Source organism: Colobus angolensis, unplaced genomic scaffold (assembly GCF_000951035.1).
Source record: "Colobus angolensis palliatus isolate OR3802 unplaced genomic scaffold, Cang.pa_1.0 Scaffold85, whole genome shotgun sequence".
NCBI classification, from domain to species: Eukaryota; Metazoa; Chordata; class Mammalia; order Primates; family Cercopithecidae; genus Colobus; species Colobus angolensis.
Window position 1 is genome coordinate 9,384,415 of NW_012122376.1, and position 17,900 is coordinate 9,402,314.

Sequence of the window (17,900 nt, forward strand, 5' to 3'; positions counted from 1 at the left end):
GGTCTGATGCCAACATCCAGCAGCTCTCAGCCCAATCACCCCCAGCTCTTCACCAGGGTGTCCTCATGGTCAGCCCAGGCGATGGACGGCATGGGCAGAGACACACTGGACTGGCAACCTGTGGGTAGAGGTCCTTGTGATCAAAGCTGGAAGGCGCTCACTGTGCCTCTTTTGAGTTCGAAGGAAGGTGATGCTCACTGTTTCCCACGAAGGTGGGCACAGCCTCCAATCAGAAGTGGACTGAGGCTGGGCGCAGTCGCTTACGCCTATAATCCCAGCACTTTGGGAGGCCGAGGCACGCGGATCACCTGAGGTCAGGAGTTCAAGACCAGCCATTATGATGAAACCCAGTCTCTACTAAAAAGTCAAAAACTAGCAAGTCTTGGTGGTGTATGCCTGTAGTCCCAGCTATGCCGCAGGCTGAGGCGAGAGGATTGCTTGACCCCAGGAGGTGGAGGTTGCTGTGAGCCAAGATCGCACCACTGGACTCCAGCCTTGGCGACAGAGCAAGACTCTATCTTTAAAAAAAAAAAAAGAAGCAGATCTGCAATGAAGCTGAGGAGGCCGAAACTTTAGGGTTTTGTTTGTTTGTTTTTTAATTGAGATGGTGTCCCGCTCTGTCGCCCAGGCTGGAGTGCAGTGGTGCGATCTCAGCTCACTGCAACATCTACCTCCCGGGGTCAGGCAATCTTCTTGCCTCAGACTCTGGAGTAGCTGGGACTACAGGCATACACCACCACGCCCGCCTAATTTTTATATTTTTAGTAGTGATTGGGTTTCACCATGTTGGCCAGGCTAGTCTCGAACTCCTGACCTCAAGTGATCTGCCTGCCTCAGCCTCCCAAAGTGCTCGGATTACAGGCTTGACCTATAGCACCAGGCTAAGGGCTCTTTACTTGTAGTCCTGGGAGCTATAGAATGCTCTCTCTTGGGAGACACAGCATTTCTACAGAAGCACTTCCGGGAAATTGAGGTCACAGATGAAAAGGACCTGAATCTCCGAGGCCTCAGTAATTTGTTGTGATTTCTTTTCTCATTCTCAATATTCACTTTTGTACCTAACCTCCTATTCTTTTTCTTAAAAAACATGCTCAGCAAGTTATTTAAGCTTCAGTCTCCCCTCAGAGAAACTCTGGATCTTCCCTTGTCTCCAACTCTCAAAGGGATCTCTCCAGGGCCCTTCCAGAGGCCATCATGCCTTTAGGAAGATGGCATCCAGTCTGCCATTTTTATCTTTCCTTGATGAATAGCCCAAAGACCTAGAGTCTAAGGGGCTCACAGGGCTCTCTGGAGCCTCGTGTGGCTGGTGGAGGAGAAAGCAGGAGTGACACCGTGACACAGTGTTCAGAAGTAACCGGCATCCACGAAGGGCCTGTGACTCCATCATGGTGCAGACACACACCACCACTCTTGCAATCTCCTTAATTCTTCGGCTGAGGATCTCTTGTACCTCTTTGGTGGTGACCCTGAGGGTAGCTGGTTTTTCCACCAGGCCAGGAAGAGACTTCAAGGCGTGGGAGCTGACTTTGTGAGGAGAGGTGGAGGTGGGGCCACTGCTGTGACAAGTCAGAAAGCTTCTTCAGCTAGGGTCCATGAGTCATACAGGCTCCCTGAGTGCCCATCCCGTGCCCAGGCCCTGAGGTCCACCCTAAGGACCCCAGCTACCAACTCTGTTGGCCGATGGCAGGAGTTCAAGGTCAGCAAGGATGGCAGGCTGTAGAGTGCTGGTCACAGCCCTTCAGCACCCAGGAGAGAGCACTCACAGAGGTGGCCTCTTTACAAACAGGTGGCTCCACGGCTGTGGAGAGGTTTGATCATGGCCCAAAGGGTAAAGGGGGTTTAGCCGGGCAATAGGGAGGACCCTTCTATCCTCCAGCTCATGCCGTTTGTGCACTAGGAAGTCTTCCTAAGACTCGGGCTCTGGATGAATTCACTTTTCCTAATGGCAGAACCGAGACTTTTCTAGACGCCGTTCAGACGGCAGGGTTGCCCTGAGGATCACAGGCAGAGAGCAGGCTCGGGGCTATGAGCAACCAAGTGAGGGCCATGTGGCTGGGAAGTGCTGGGAGCAAGCCCTGCCTCGGGGCTACAAAGGGCTGGGGGTGGTTCCAGCCCCTTCACAGGGCCCTGCTGACCTGGTCACCCTGAGACCCAGCGTGTCATGTTCTCTGGGCCAACAAAGTAAAAAAAACCCAGCCCTTCAGAAATAGCTGCAGCCCTTCAAGAAAAAGAAAATGGACTGGGTTTGAAAGACCCTGACCCACATTTCCTTTGCTATTCCAGTGGCTTCACAGAAATAAGAATGAAGGGTGCTTAGGGGTGGGGGAGTGAGGGAGGACATCTTTAAATGCTGACAGAATTTAACTGGGGGCCTGAGAGCTGGGCAACTTTAATGAGAAGGAAAGGAAAATACACAGTGACCCTGACCCAGACCCCGACCCTTTACGTCAAAAGCAAAAGACGATAATTAACAAAATGCAATGTGCCCGGACATGGAGTGAGAGGCCAGCTGAGTTCTGTCAATTTGATAATCCCTGGTCATGACCCGCAGGCCCAAAGTGTGCAACAGGAGATGACGTGCTGTTTACACAGGCCGCGCACGCGGGGGCTCGCGGGACCGGCGCAGCTGCAGGAGCAGCAGGAGGAGTACGATTCTTCCTGGCCCGTGGTTTGCATGCAGCCAGCTCCACCTGGGCCAGTGTAACCACACGCAGGTCACTGACACATGGAGCCCAGGCCCCAGGGTGCTGCGGATGTTCACAACAGGGAAGTGGTGGGGAGTGTCCCTCATTCTTTGTGTGTGAGAAGCAAGGGCAGGGCCCGCCAACTTTCCATCTTCCAGAATACCCACCACCCTCCTCAATCTGAAATCGTGTTGGATTTTTTCTCCAGTGAAGACTTCATTCCTTGGGGCTGGGAAATAAAGGGGCAGGGCGGGGGCGGGGGCGAGGCGGTGCGCAGGAATCTCCCAAGAGCCAGGAAATTCAAGAGAACCTGCCCCCTACCTCAGACACATGATGCCATTTCTCTGCCCAAGGTCCATGGATGGGGGGGGGCCTGCCAAGCCACAGGGACCAGGATCACTACCCACCCAGGACAGAGTTGGGGGTGCCCTCAGGAAGCCTGTGGCTGAGTCTTCTGTCTGCTGCCACTCCAAAGAGAGGCGTTCTGGGCAGGAAACACTATACACACACATTAAGGACAGGGTCAGAGGCGGAGCCAGCTCTGCCAGCATCAAAGGAACCTCCAGTTTTCTGACCTGGAAGGTCACGAGAAAGGAAAAAGGACCTGGATGGGCCTGCCCTGGCCCGCTGTGAGGAGCTCCGGCAAGGCACATCAGCCTCAAGGGCGTCAGGAGGCGCCAAGATGAAATCAGGCTGTGGGCAAAGACAAGCTGTTTTCCAGGAAAGGTTGGTGAGGGGTGGGGTGTGGCTACTTGAAGGACAATTACGCAGTCATGAAATATGCCGCGCGGGAGACTGTGACGTGAGAAGATGCTAAGGACACAGTGCAAAGTGGAAGCCGAGGCCCAGGTTGGGGGCCAGGAGCTGGGCTGGGCCCCAGATGGCGCTGGCACACCCAGCCCCTGGACGCCAGCCCGACCCCGCCTCTGGGGCCTGCTCATTCCCCGGCCTTGCCGCCCCGCCCCCTGCTACACCTGGGAAGCTGATTCAGCGGGAACTTTTGTCTTTGGTTAACTTTCAAGAGGACAAAGCAGAGGAAGAGAAAGATCACAGGCTCCAGCACTGCACAGGCCAGCTTACATCCCACTCTTTTCTTGCTCTTTTCTTTCATTGTGGTAAAATAGACATAATATAAACTTCACCATTTCAACCATTTTAAAGTGTACAATTCAGTGGCATTCATTACGTTCATCATGGCAACCGTCACCTCTATCTTGTTCCAAAAATGTGTATCATCCTAAACAGACCCTTTGTACCTGTTAAGTAGCAACTCCCTACTCCCTCCCTCCCACTGGCCCCCTGGTAAATGCTAACTTACTTTCTGCCTCTATGGATTTGTCTATTCTAGATACCTCATAGAAATGGAATCACAGAATATGTGGCCTTTTACGTCTGATTCTTTCAGTTCACGTAATGTTTTCAAGGTTCATCCACACTGGGGAATGTATCAGTGCTTCATTCCTTTCTGTGCTGTAACATTGCACTGTAGAGATAGACCAATTTTGCTTATCCATTCATCCATTGATGGATACTTCAGTTGTTGCCATTTTTTGGTCATTGTGATAATGCTGCTATAAATATTTGCACACTAGTATCTGTTTGCATCCGTGTTTTCTTTTCTTTTTTTTTTTTTTTTGAGACAGGGTCTCGCTCTGTCACCCAGGCCAGAGAGCAGTGGTGCGATCATAGCTCACACCGCAGCCTTGGACTCCTGAGCTCAGGTGATTCTCCCACCTCAGCTTCCTGTATAGCTAAGACTGCAGGCACGCACCACCCAGCTAATTAATTTTTTTTTTTTTGAGATGGAATTTCACTCTTGTTGCCCAGGCTGAAGTGCAATGGTGTGATCTTGGCTCACCACAACCTCCACCTCCCGGGTTCAAGCGATTCTCCTGCCTCACCCTCCCAAGTAGCTGGGATTACAGGCATGTGCCATCACACCCGGTTAATTTTGTATTTTTAGTAGAGATGGGGTTTCTCCATGTTGGTCAGACTGGTCTTGAACTCCCGACCTCAGGTGATCTGCCCGCCTTGGCCTCCCAAAATACTGGGATTACAGGTGTGAGCCACCACGCCCAGCCCTCCAAATTTTCTTTTCTTTGTAGAGATGGGGGTCTCGCTGTGTTGCCCAGGTAGGTCTCAAACTTCTGGCCTCAAGTAATCCTCCCGCCTTGGCCTCCCAAAGTGTTGAGATTACAGGCATGAGCCACCATGCTCAGCCTCCCTGTTTTCAATTCTCCCAGTTTCACCATGATGAGCTAAAGAACTCTGACTGCCTGGAGTAAAACAAGGACAACAGTGTCTACTACACAGGAGAGTCATGAAGGTAGAATGCACTAAAGCTATAAAGCATGTAGCATACAGTAGGTGCTAAATTAATATTTTCTCCCACCTCCTCCACTAAAACCCAGAGAGTTAATGACTTAGTGCTTAACTAGTAGAACTTCCGGCAACAGCCAAATTCTCTGCTTTGCACAGACATTACAAATGTCTCAGCATTTAGACACTTACTGGCTTAAAGAAAAAGCGCCTCAGAGGAATTGAAGCCCAGCTGCTGGCCATCCCCAGTGGGAGTAGGAAAGCCAAGTCAGTAAGCATCCCTTTTGAGGCCTCCTCTCCTTATTTCTAGCACAGAGTTATAGAAAGCTCCACAAGGAACATTCCAGTCTCCTCTTCCAACCTGGGTCTCTCTGGGCCTCAGTTTATTTATCTAGGAAATGAGGAGTTTAGCTCAGCTCCATGGTGTTTAAACTGGGATCCACACAACCCTAAATGTTCTCCTCAAATTCAGAGCCTGGGGAAGGGGAAGGAGAAGGGAGGAAAAAGGGAAGTCCAGCCCCCAGCTTGGTCAACCACAGATCTTTTTTATCTGTTTGCATGCTGGGAATCTGCAGATAAAATTGCGTGCAGGGCCCAGAACTGGGCAGCCCCTGAGATTTCCCTGGGCACCCATCCTGAGTGAGCCTCCACTTCTTGTTATTTTAAATGGCTGTGATGAGGACTTAGCAAAACATGGAATATGAAGTTCTAGGCTACAGTAGTAGCTCAATAAATGCTAGCTGTCCCAGGACAGCTCATGAGCATACATGTGAATTTGTGCTTGATTTGTGGCTTGATTTGTGAATTCCTCTCTCTGCTGCTCCCAAAAGTGGAAGAGGAAGAGGCCCAACCCCCATCCCTTACTACTGCTGCTTGAGAAGACTCCTGGAAGTCCCTTTCTCAAGTTTTCTTTTCAGTCCTCTTCTGCCCTCCAGCCTGTTTGCAGGGCTGTGGCAAGAAGCTGGAAACGCTGGTAGATGGCCTAGCAGGGGCAGCTGCCCAGCCAGACCCTCTGCCCACATGAAGGTGGACTCTAAGCTCACTGGATTAATTGACAACAGGATAGAGATCCTGTTCCAGGGGCTGGAAGATGAGGGCCGAGCAATCTCAGCAGAGATGAAAAGCTGGGTCCAGGGCTGGTGTCTGGGACCCCAAGCCCCACGGAGAATGGGACAGGTACTTGGAAGGGAGCCATTTGCCCAAGCCCCCCGTATTTCACACCCTTGGTTGCCCTGGAGGCCATGAATTGGTTGGATGAACAGGCAGACTCTAAGCAGGACCAGGGCCATGGACCCCAGGAAGGGAGATCAGGAATGAGCCTGACTCCCAGTCCAGTGCGCTTTGCCCTAGGTCATGCTGTCTCTACCAAAAACAAGCCAGCATTTCCATTTCCATAACGCACCATAGCTGGGAAGCAGAGAGTTAGCCCGGCATCTTCTAAAGATGATGAGAGGTCTTAGGAAGTACAGGGACACAATTAGATAATGTTGAATCACCCAGTGAAAAAGTGATTCTCTTCAGATCTCCTGCAAGCCTCCCATCACGAAGTAGAAAGTCGCAGGCAGTGCTACCGTCTTGTCATTAGGTCTCCCACATTCACTAATCTCCTTTAAAATGACAAGGATGAAGCCTTCAGGCTCACAGCCTCATGCAGGCAATAGAGTATCTAGCTTGGATTTAATCTTAATTTTTCCAGTTACCTTTATGTATGACAAATCAATACTGGTTCTCCAGGCATGTTCCTGGTACAAGGTTTCCTTTTAAAACGCATCTATTTTAAGTTAAAAGATGAGCTGATTTAAAGAAAATCATTGTATAGGTAACTGTTAAGGGTAGTCTGCAAACATGGCCAAAACCACACAAGTGCTAGAGAATGACTGATGGCCACAAGCTCAGGTGAGCGCCATTTTTATCAGCCCCATACTCAGTTGGGGAAACTGAGGTTCCAAGGATGCAGAGCTGGAAAGTGGTAGGACTGGGGTTGCACGAGGTCCTAGGGACAAGGATGAAGCTGACTGCCTGTGCCAGAGGCCGAGGAGCTGTGGGTTTGCTCGGCCTCCTGACGCTGGTGCCTGGGTGGGGGTGGGGAGCCAGAGGAGGGAATTTGGAGTCGTTATTATTTCCTTTCATTCAAGCTCTTGACTTTATAAAATGTGGATGTTTTCCAGAGATTCCAACAAGCACTACGAATAGATTTCTTTTGTGTGGAAACACAGGCTGATGGGTAACTTCCCCCTTCACAAGAACCAACTTCCCTGTCTTACCCTATCATTGTTTATTGAAACAAAGAGGCAGCCCTGCATCTATGGAGGTCTCAGAGAACAATATCCTGCCTGCAGACCTTTGGCAAGAAATGCGCTCTAAGAGCTGCCTGCACAGCGGCCTTCCCAGTACCCCACGGAGGGATGCTATACCAGTTCCTTAGAAGCCTGCCCCAACCCACCTGTCCACCCCCTTGTCCAGGAAGAACCCACACAGGCCCTTTCAGTAGGACCAGGCATGGGTTTGAGCTTCCCCTGGAATCCACTGATAGTCCCTAACAAAGCCACATCAAAACTGGCACCTCTTGCCAGACCTTAGTAATTGGGGTGGGGCACTGCAACCACAGAGACCAGCACTGTTGCTCACAGGCGCAATTAAAATGAGCTGCAGCAAAACGTCCTACAAGTAACACGGCCAAAGCAGGTCATGCAGGCGCTTCTCCATTTTGGACCAGCCTCTTCTCTTCCCAAGTCTCAGTTACCTGATCTGTAAAATGGGTACACTAATACCCAACTTGGGGAACTGCTAGGAAGTTCCAGGAGCAAGTGTGTAAGGGGCCAGCGCGGTCCTAGGAATGGAAGAGCTCAAAGTCTGGAGAATGTTGTCATGTCAACTAGGATAAGGGGCTGAATGTCCAAGAAGGACCAGGCCTGGCCCTGATCTTTCCAATAGGCAGTGGGGCTCTCGTTCTTCAAAGGAAGACCAGGTCATGGGGCTAAATGCGCATTAGGATTTCTTTACTTTGTTTCCATACACACCCTTTCCCTTCAAGAACTGAGGCCTTCTTACAAGGACAGATAAGACAAAATGAAAACAAGTCATTTAAAAACAAGTTACAAAAATGAAACCTGAATGTCATCAAAATGAAAAACCTTTGTGCTTCAAAGGACACCATCAAGAAAGTGAAAAGACAACCCACAGAATGGGAGAAAATATTTGTAAGCCATATACTGATAAGGAACTTGTATCCTGAACATATAAAGAACTCTTCTGACTCGACATTAAAGACAAACAACCCAATTCAAAAATGAACAAATCTGAATAGACATTTCCCACAGAAGATACACAAGTGGCCAAAAAGCACAAGAATGGGTGCTCAACATTATTAATTATTAGGGAAGTATGAATCAGAATCACATCAAGACACCACTTCACACCCACTAAGATGGATAAAATAAAAAAGACAGAAAATAACAAGTGTTGATGAGGTTGTGGAGAAATTGGAACCCTGCTGGTGGGAATTTAAAATGGTACAGTGCTTTCAAGAACACCCCAGCAGTTCCTCAAAAGTTTAAACATAGAGTTACCTTACGACCCAGCAACTCTACTCCTATGCATATACCCAAATGAAACGTGTCTACACAAAAACTTGTACCTGCATGTTCATAGCCTTATTATTCCATAAGAGCAAAAAAGTAGAAACAAAATGTAGAAGCAGGTTGGGCACGATGGCTCACGTCTGTAATCCCAGCACTTTGGGAAGCTGAGGTGGGTGGATCACTTGAGGCCAGGAGTTCAAGATCAGCCTGGCCAACATGGCAAAACCCCGTCTCTACCAACAATACAAAAATTAGCCGGGCATGGTGGTGGGCATCTGTAATCCCAGCTACTTGGGAGGCTGAGGCAGCAGGATCACTTGAACCCGGGAGGTGGAGGTTACAGGGAGCCGAGATCACACCATTGTACTCCAGCCTGGGTGACAAGAGCGAAACTCCGTCTCAACAACAACAACAACAAAAAGGTAGAAATAACACAAGTGTCCATCAACTGATGAATAGATAAATAAATAAATGTGTTATATCTTTACAATGGAATATCATTCAGTCATAAAAAGGAGTGAAGTGCTGATACACGCTACAATGTGGATAAATCTTAAAAACATTATGGTGCAAAAGAAGCCAGTCACAGATGGCCACATATTATGTGATATTCCATTTCTATGAAATGTCTGAAATAGGCCTAGAGACAGAAAGCAGATTAGTGGCTGTCAGGGCCTGGGAGGAAAGGGGAACAGGGAGTGACTGCTAACAGGCACAACAGTTTCTTCTTGGGGTAACAAAATACCCTGGAATCAGAAAGCAGTGATGGTTACATGATTTTGAATCTTTTTAAAACCATGGAATTGTACTTTAAAAGAATTAGTTCTATGGTATGAGAATTATACCAATAGATCTAAAAAAAAAAAAATGGTATTTTTGTTTTGTTTTTTGTTTTGAAATGGAGTCTTGCTCTGTCACCCAGGCTGGAGTGCAGTGGTGTGACCTTGGCTCACTGCAACCTCCCCCTCCCTGGTTCAAGTGATTCTTGTGCCTCAGTCTCTGGAGTAGCTGGGATTACTGCATGTGCCACCACGCCCGGCTAATTTTTTGCATTTTAGTAGAGACAGGGTTTCGCCATGTTGGCCAGGCTGGTCTCGAACCCCTGACCTCAGGTGATCCGCCTGCCTCGGCCTCCCAAAGTGCTGAGATTACAGGTGTGAGCCACTGCGCCCGGCCATAGGTATTTCAAAAAGTCATCTGTAATGGTGGATGAAATATAATTCTGTTTTCACTTATGATTATTATTATTACAATGGGAACATTTCCTGGGCCACCTCAGCTCAGAGTGACCCTCCCCTCTTCTGAACACCTGTCACCTGTAATCTCAGCTCACACCTGTAATCTCAGCACTTTGGGAGGCCGAGGCAGGCGGATCACCTGAGGTCAGGGGTTCGAGACCAGCCTGGCCAACATGGCGAAACCCCATCGCTACTGAAAATACAAAAAATTAGCTGGGCGTGGTGGCACATGCCGGTAATCCCAGCTACTCCGGAGGCTGAGGCAGAGAATTGCTTGAACCAGGGAGGGGGAGGTTGCAGTGAGCCAAGGTCATGCCACTGCACTCCAGCCTGGGTGACAGAGCAAGACCTGTATCACTTCTGGGCTGTAGAACTGGAGGGTAGAAGGTGAGCTGCTCAGCTCTCTTCAGAGCCCAGCACACACTCAGATCCAACTGTGGCCCACCGGCCAGCTTCTGCAAGCTAACAAACCTGAGACCATCCCTAAGACACGCCATGCTCATGGCTGTCTAACCAGCACCAGAGACGAGCCTGCCACGTGATGTTCTTAACTTGGGGGTTGAGGGATAGGAATGTACAGAGGGAGGCTTACTGGTGTGCTCACCTAATATTCCACATGCTCCTCTCCCTTTCCCAGCCTCCCCACTGGCCATGGACCGCGAGAGGAAGTGATGAGTGTTGCTTCTGGGTCAAGCACTTAAAAGCTGCTGTGCTTCCTTCATCCCTCTCTTCCCCTGTGGCACTGACCATGAGACGACACATTCAAGATGGTGGGTCCACAGGAGCAGCCAGGATCCCTGAGTCACCCAGGGAGAAGGACCCAGAAGAGCTGATGACTTAATCGGATGATGCATGAAAAAGAAATTAACCTTTGCTGAGAGAAGCCCCTGAGATCTGGGGGTTTGTTGTGGCAGCTAGTATAAATCATCCTGACTGACGCACTGCCTCTGTCCAGCCCTCTGCAGCTGGAGGCCCTCTGGACCCTTCCCTGGCCTCTCACACTCCACAGCTGGCAGTTCCATGTCTGAACGATTTCCTCATTCAACAGCCTGATTTTGAAGGCAAGGAGAAGGTGGGGAAAGGCAGATGACAGGCACTGCTGCCGGGCATTGAAGATGCCCCAGCTACCATGCTCAGTACTTGCTGCTTTTATTTATGATCCTCATGGCCCACACCCTTGACAGACAAGGAAACTGAGGCACTGAGAGGTTAAGCAACTTTCCCAAGCCCATGCAGCCCAAAGAGGTGACATCTGGCTTTGAAACCAGGTCTACCTGACCCTAAAGCTCGCCTCCTTCTCAGCACTCCGCTGCCCTTCTGTGAGCTCTCCAACAGCTCTCAACCCCTTCCAAGCCCACCCTTGACTAGCGCCCTGTAACACCCCCAAAGCAAAGCTGGCCGTGTGTGGGCGACCGATGCAGGATGCGAGGCAGTGTCTATGGAGTGGGCTTTGCCTCTTGGGATAGAAACTTCAGGCAAGGGTTGGTAGGGTGTCCTCCATGGGGAGGAGAACGGAGCTCCAGGCATAGACATTGCTTAGGCAGGGGCTTTTTATCCTGGCTTCCAACAATTACAAGATGGCAGACACCTCAGGATGTGAGCTCACCAAGCGTGGCTCCCCAGAGACATGAGGCAGGACAGCTGACGGGCCCATGGAGGGCAGCTTCCAGAGCTCCCCTCAGTATTTCATTTCAACCAACTCACATTGATCGAGAACCATGTGTCCAGCGTCATGCTGGGGCGGGGACACAGAGAGCAGATGCCACTGTCTACATCCAAAGTGAATCCCCTTGCCTCTGCCGAGAGCAGGTGGACCTTCCCACAGCCCTCATCCTGTGCTCTGTCTTTCCTGGGGACACCTCCACCCACCCAGAGACTCAAGACAAGCCCAAGGGCATCCTCCTTCTGCTGTTTTGCAAGGCGCTTGTTCCTCCCCATCCCCAAGGCTGCAGGCCCAGCTTGGGGACCTGGGGCTGCTCCCCAGATGGCCTCTTGCCTCCAGTCCTTCCTCATCCCCCTTATTACTCCTCCATGTAGTCAGGGGGATCATCCTAAAATACAAGTGGCACTCAAAGCACTGGCAGCTCCACACTGCCGCCACCTCAACATGGCTTCCCAGTTCCTACAGCCCAGAGGGGCCCCCTCCCCATCCCCACCCGCACAGCACTGCCCACCCCGAGCCCTTTACTACCTCTGTGCCAAGGTTTCTCAACCTCAGCCCTATTGACACTTTGCCCCCAGGTAACTCTGGGTAGGAAGCTGCCGTGTGCGCTGTAGAATGTTCAACAGCAACCATGGCCTCTACGCATCAGATGCTAGGAGCACTTCCCTCCCCCACAACTCTGTCAATTACAAGTATCCCTAGACAGCCCCAAATGCCCACTGCACTGCACCCATGAAGGCCGCTCCTCCTTCCCCATCTTTCGTGTCCAGCTTCCTCCTCCACATCCTTTAAGATCTGATTCAGCAGCATCACCTCCTGGAAGGCTCCCCTGGCTCACCTGGGCTGGGCTGGGGCAGCTTCTCCAGATCCGCCACTTCCCTGAGCACAGCTCCACCACTGCTCCCATCATGGGGCATTTGGTTAACCTGCTTCTGTGTTGCCCCCACTCTGAAGGTGGGCTCCTCGAATCCCCATCATGGGGCACCGAATCACAACAATGGAACAGTGTGTTCAGAGACCACCCAGGTGAGGGCAATGGGCTCTGACGAGAGGCGGAAGAGGCTCTGTGCAGCTGGGGATGTTGGGGCTAAGCAGGGATACACAAGCGAGAAAGACAGAGTAGGGGACAGTGCCTTCCAGATAAAGGGCCTTCTGGGGCACAGCCTGAACAAAGGCCACAAAGTATGGCCATCCAGGTGAGCCTGGGAAACGGTGCGGCCAGAGCCCAGTGTGGGGCTGTGGGAGCGGTCCCAGGATAGGATGCTGGAGCAGAAGGAGGTGTGGGCATGAGGCTCTTGGATGTGTTCTGTAGCCCAAGGTGTGCCGGAAACTGAAAAAAATGTTATGGTCAATAACTTTGGGAAATGCTTTGGTAACAGTTAAAGAGGTTTCTTTCTTGCAGGACTTCTCAGAGCCTTGAATATGCTCACATGCTGAGTGAATCCACCAGGGGAGATATGGCATTACAGTGCTGCCCACATGTAACTGACCACAGAGGGCTTTCTTTCACAGAGCCTCTCCACTGGCCACTCTCCCATGGTCTACCCTTTGGAAAGCACTGTGTGGAGCTGAGACACACGAGCTACATACTGAGGAGGGGTCCCAAGGCAAGGACCATCCGGGCTTGGGGACAGTGGCTTTGGGGTTGGTCAAAGTCCTCTGAGCCAGTGCTGGGGCCTCAGTCACTCACTCAGCTCCTCAGCCACCACCTTGCTTCGCTGCATCTGGGGCCCAGGGGCATGTGAGAAGTCAATCAGGCTCCAGAGCAAGCTATTATGGGGACGGTTATGGGAAGGAATGGCAACATTTATTGTAGGAAAACAGTTGACCCAAGGCACAGATCGACCACCTTCCCCGGAGGCCTCCCTGGCCGTAACAAATGGTGTGGCTTAAAGTTTTTAAATTGAGGAGAACTTAAGGGAAAAAATGTGGGCAGGCTCTGAGGCACTTGTAAAACCATCTGAGCTGCTGGGGGAGTCTGGGCCCATCCCTCCAGGAGGTGGAGGCAAGGCTGAGCAGAGGTAGGGAGGTCTGGAGAGTTCAGGTCAGAGGCTGCCAGCAGGGGCTTCTGGACAAGGCTGGCCACAGGGTGACCCGGTGGCAGCCCTCATTGGCTACCCCAGTGCCTGCCTATACCCTGTTCTTGGCTAAGCCACAAGAGCCTATCCAGCCAGCAAGGTCGGGCAAAGGGAGCACTCCACCCTCACTGCAGATCAGAGCCAGGCCGCAGACAGTGGGAGGACGGTGAAGGGGGGTGAGGAGCCTACACCCAGGGAAAACAACCAGGGCTCCAGAATCACCCAGACTTGGGTTCAAATTCTAGCTCTGGCACTCACTAGCTGTGTGACTTGGGATGCGACAGCTTCCCTGAGCTTCTTCTTCCTTATTGGTAAGATGGAACAAACAGAATCTGCATCCCACAGTGACAGCAAGGACTATAGACAGTGGTGCCTGACACAAGGCGTCCTCAATACATACTAGTTGCCATTGTTTGGGGGGAATACATGTGAGTGGGCAACCCTATAGGGACACAGATGAAGCGGTGGACTGGGCCAAGCTGAGCCGTTATGGGAAGATGCCTCTGCAGAGGGCAGCTGAAGACCCCATCAGCTGAGTGGCCTCTCATGCTATACAGCTCTGCGGGCCTCAGTGGCCTGTCTATAAACAGGGCAACCTTTCGTGGATACAGGAACCATCAGAGACATCTCGGAGGCATGCGGCCCACCACAGGAGCCCAGCCAGAGAGCTGTCATCATCATGCCCTCTAGGGTGCTTGCACCCCTCTAAGCTCAGGGCACGTGTTTATGCCCAGAGTGTCCACACTGTCTTGAGTGGTGGCCAGGAGATCAAAAATGTATCTCGCCAGAGCCTCATCAATATGACATCGGCTGTGACTGGGTGAACAGGGACCCTGCTGAGAACATCTCCTCGACTGTGTCCACCTGAGAACCTCACAGACATCAACAGGCCCATATCTGGAGCATGGCAAGGCAGTGCTGCCCAAGGTGACAGCAGCTGTGCCTGCCCAGGGCCATGCCTTGTCCAGAGCAAACTAGCCCCATTCTATGCCTAGAAGTGTTTTATAAACATAAATTCTGTCATTTCTGAAAAGTACAAAAGGGCTGGGGGTGTTTGCAGCTCACAGAAAGAGAAGTGCATGGATTATGATGGATGCAGAAGCAGAGAAACAGCAAGGGGAGGCAGCAAGGTGATGGTGACTCCGTGTGCGTATTAGGGATGCTGTCCAGCAGGCTGTTCAGACTAGGGCATGACAAAGGGCAACACTTCTAGGCGTGAGGCTGGGCTCACCCTGCAAGGGCAATGGCCACCACCAACTACTGATGCTGGAGAAGAACGAGGGCTACATTTGGTACAAGAGGTGCAGGGGGTGGGAGGACTGATGGCCAGGACCTTCCACAGGCTGTGGTGACCTCAGTCCACTGGTAGCCTGGGACGGGCACCAGGAGGTATACCCTTCCGGGGAGCTAGTTGGTCCACAGGGTCCTGAACAGGATGAAGCCACCAATGGCCCCAGGGGATGGGACACATGCAAAGCTATTCCCACACAGGTCTCATCTCAGGCTCCCAACACCTCTAGGAGGTGAGTCTGGCAGGAAGGCCACTTTTAAGAAAGGGAAACAGAGGCCCAGGGAGGGAATGTGACTTGACCAAGTGGGCAGAACTACTGACACTAGAACACTAAATGGGTTGAGAACACACTTCTGTGAAGGTGAGTCAAGAGGAAGCAGATCTTGGAGAACCAAGGCTGCTGGACCCTGAGGATGGTGGTACCCCAATGCTTAAACCATTCAGTGGATGCCCCTGACCCTACAGAACACTCCAGAATATGTTTCAGAATTCTCTCCATTCTTTGATGTAGCTGGGCACCCCCTTTCCCTCCCAATCAACCCCCAACACTTCCCCTCCATGCCAACCTCTCAGAACCGCCCTGCTGAGCCCTTCCTTCTGGGCACTTCTCCTCCTGACCTTGGCCAGGCCTCTATCTGCCCTACCACAAATGGTTGGGTGTGGGCACAGCGCTGCATGGTGACCCTTGAAGGGGCTGGGCCCCAAGAAGCAGGCATCCCGCCCTTACTCCAGGCCTGGCCTAGACCATCCCTATCTTGGCCCTGCCAGTCTTGGGCACTCTCTGGGGGAGGATGAAAACTGTGGATCACAGGAGATCAACAACAGCCACCAGCACAGCACTTAACAGCTCCCCCACATGGCTTGGCACAGACTTAGGGGCTCCTATTTTTGGATAAGGCCTCCTGTGCTACCTGCTGTGGGGTTTGGAAAGTTCCTTACCTTTGGGGTGAGGTACTTGGTCATAATTTCCTTCCCTTTCTCTCTCAGTTTTTCATCTGGAGTAACTTCATATTCTGCCTAAAACAGAAGGAGAAAAAGAACAATAACAGCTTTGCTCATGAGCTTCTTATGATTACAGAACCTCACAGCCCCTGGAGGAAACCCCCTAGAGGCCACCTGACCAATTCCCTTCTCCTGCAGGGCAGGAAGCCAGGGGGAAAGACCTGGCCATGGAGCCCCGATGTTCAGTCCAAACTACTCTGCCCTCTCCCACAGATGCTGGGTCTCAGGACGGCAGTGCTCCACACAGACCACATCAGAATCAGCAGGGAGCCCTGAGCAAACACTGATGCTAGGTCCCACACTAGACCAATGAAACCAGGCTTTCCAGTGGGCCATGAGGGCTGGCACCTGAGCAGCTGGAGTTGAAGACCACTGACTTAGATGAATCAAAGGAAACTACTGGAAAAATAACAGCCCACCAGACTGGAAGGCCACCAAGAAGTTGCCTTAGGTTACTCAGACCTTGTAAGCTGTGTGATCTTAGACAATTTGCTTAACCTTTCTACAAAATGCAGATGGTACCAGCACCTAAGTATGCAGTGATTATACAGACGGAAGTGATCAAGCTCTTGGCCTGGGGCCTGGCCCATCATAAATAATAATAAACAGTTGCTGTAGTTACTACCATTGTGATTATTACACCTTGCAAGGATAAACAATAATGTGGATGCCTGGTCTTTTCCAGCTTTTCAGTTTACAAAGTGAACATACACAGGTTTTTAAAGATGTTCTTGTCTGAACCTCGAAACAGTCAGGGCAGTGACTCAGGAGAACAGGGGCTACCACCCCACCCCGTTGTCTGTAGGTAGAGATCCCGAAGGCCCACAGCGGGAAGGGACCTGTGTAGGGTCGTGCGGCGGGAGGTGGCAGGGCTGGGACTTGAACCTCCAAGCGCAGGGCTTCTCTTCAACCACACCACAGAATTTCGGACTCTGATAACTAGCCAAGCCAGGGGGCCCAAGCTCTAAAGATGGTAGGTCTCCAATAAACAGACTTTTTAATTTTCCTGAATCCCAGAGGGGCTCCTTTGCTCACATCTGACGCACTTGCCACGTGGATAAAGGGCCTTGAGTCAATAAAAAGCCTGAGTAAGTGTCCCTTTCTCATTTAGACAAAGGACCTAATTACAAATTGTTTATAACCATTTCAAAATCCACCACCCAAGAATTTGTCAGCCTCTGTCCAAAAGTACAGCTATTTCAAAAGAGACAGGAAATGACACTAGCAGAGACGGACCCGAACTCCTCCCTGGGCGTCCCACCAGGCAGTCAGATGTCTGTCCGGCCCTCAGGGAAACCTCACATCTCAGTGTCTAGGGTCCGATTCCTCTCAGACCAGTCAAAGGGAGCACGCAGGCAGTACTCATAGTGACCACAGAGGCAGCCAGGCTCATTTCCATCCACAGTGAGCAAGTGTCCTTGTCTTGCCCTCTCTCTTCCAATGGAGAGCCAAGATCCAGCGATTTTCTCCCATGGAGAAACACGAACACTACAATCATTTAGATCACAGGGAGATAGGGCGGTGTTCCTTTAAGGAATCCCACCCCTCATTTTATAGGGCTGGACACAGAGGCTCAGAGAAGTCAGGGACTTGTCCAAGGTCACAGCTGCCAGGCTGGTGCGCTGGCCTCTGGATTCCCACTGGGCCATGTGGTCAGAGCCTTTCTCCCCAGAGGTCAATTCCTCTTCCACATCAAGATGAGCCTTAAGGGACTGGGGATTTCTTGATGATTTGACTTGATGGATGAATTCCTGAGATGCTTTAAGGTGGCTCTTTCTTCTTGACTTTTTCCTGTTATTTTCTCCCTCTGTGCTCCCTGATGATCGTGAGTGTGCATGTATGCACACACACACATGCCCACACACAGACACTCACACACACACATACCCACACACAGACACACGGATACTCACATACACCTACACACACATGTGCCCACACATACACAGATACATATACTCACACACACAGACACCCACCCACACACATGCCCACACACAGACACGTGGATACTCACAGACACCCACACACACACACACACACA

General features: G+C 51.2%; 1 protein-coding gene across 2 annotated transcripts in view; it reads right to left on the reverse strand.

The window, feature by feature from the left end:
• The window catches only part of GRK5 (G protein-coupled receptor kinase 5), a 120,371-nt gene that overhangs the window by 43,201 nt on the left and 59,270 nt on the right, over positions 1 to 17,900 (reverse strand). For both annotated transcript variants that reach the window (XM_011930268.1, XM_011930269.1), the window contains exon 3: positions 15,794 to 15,871. In XM_011930268.1, the coding sequence (XP_011785658.1) occupies positions 15,794 to 15,871 (78 nt within the window). The remainder of the gene's footprint in view (positions 1 to 15,793; positions 15,872 to 17,900) is intronic.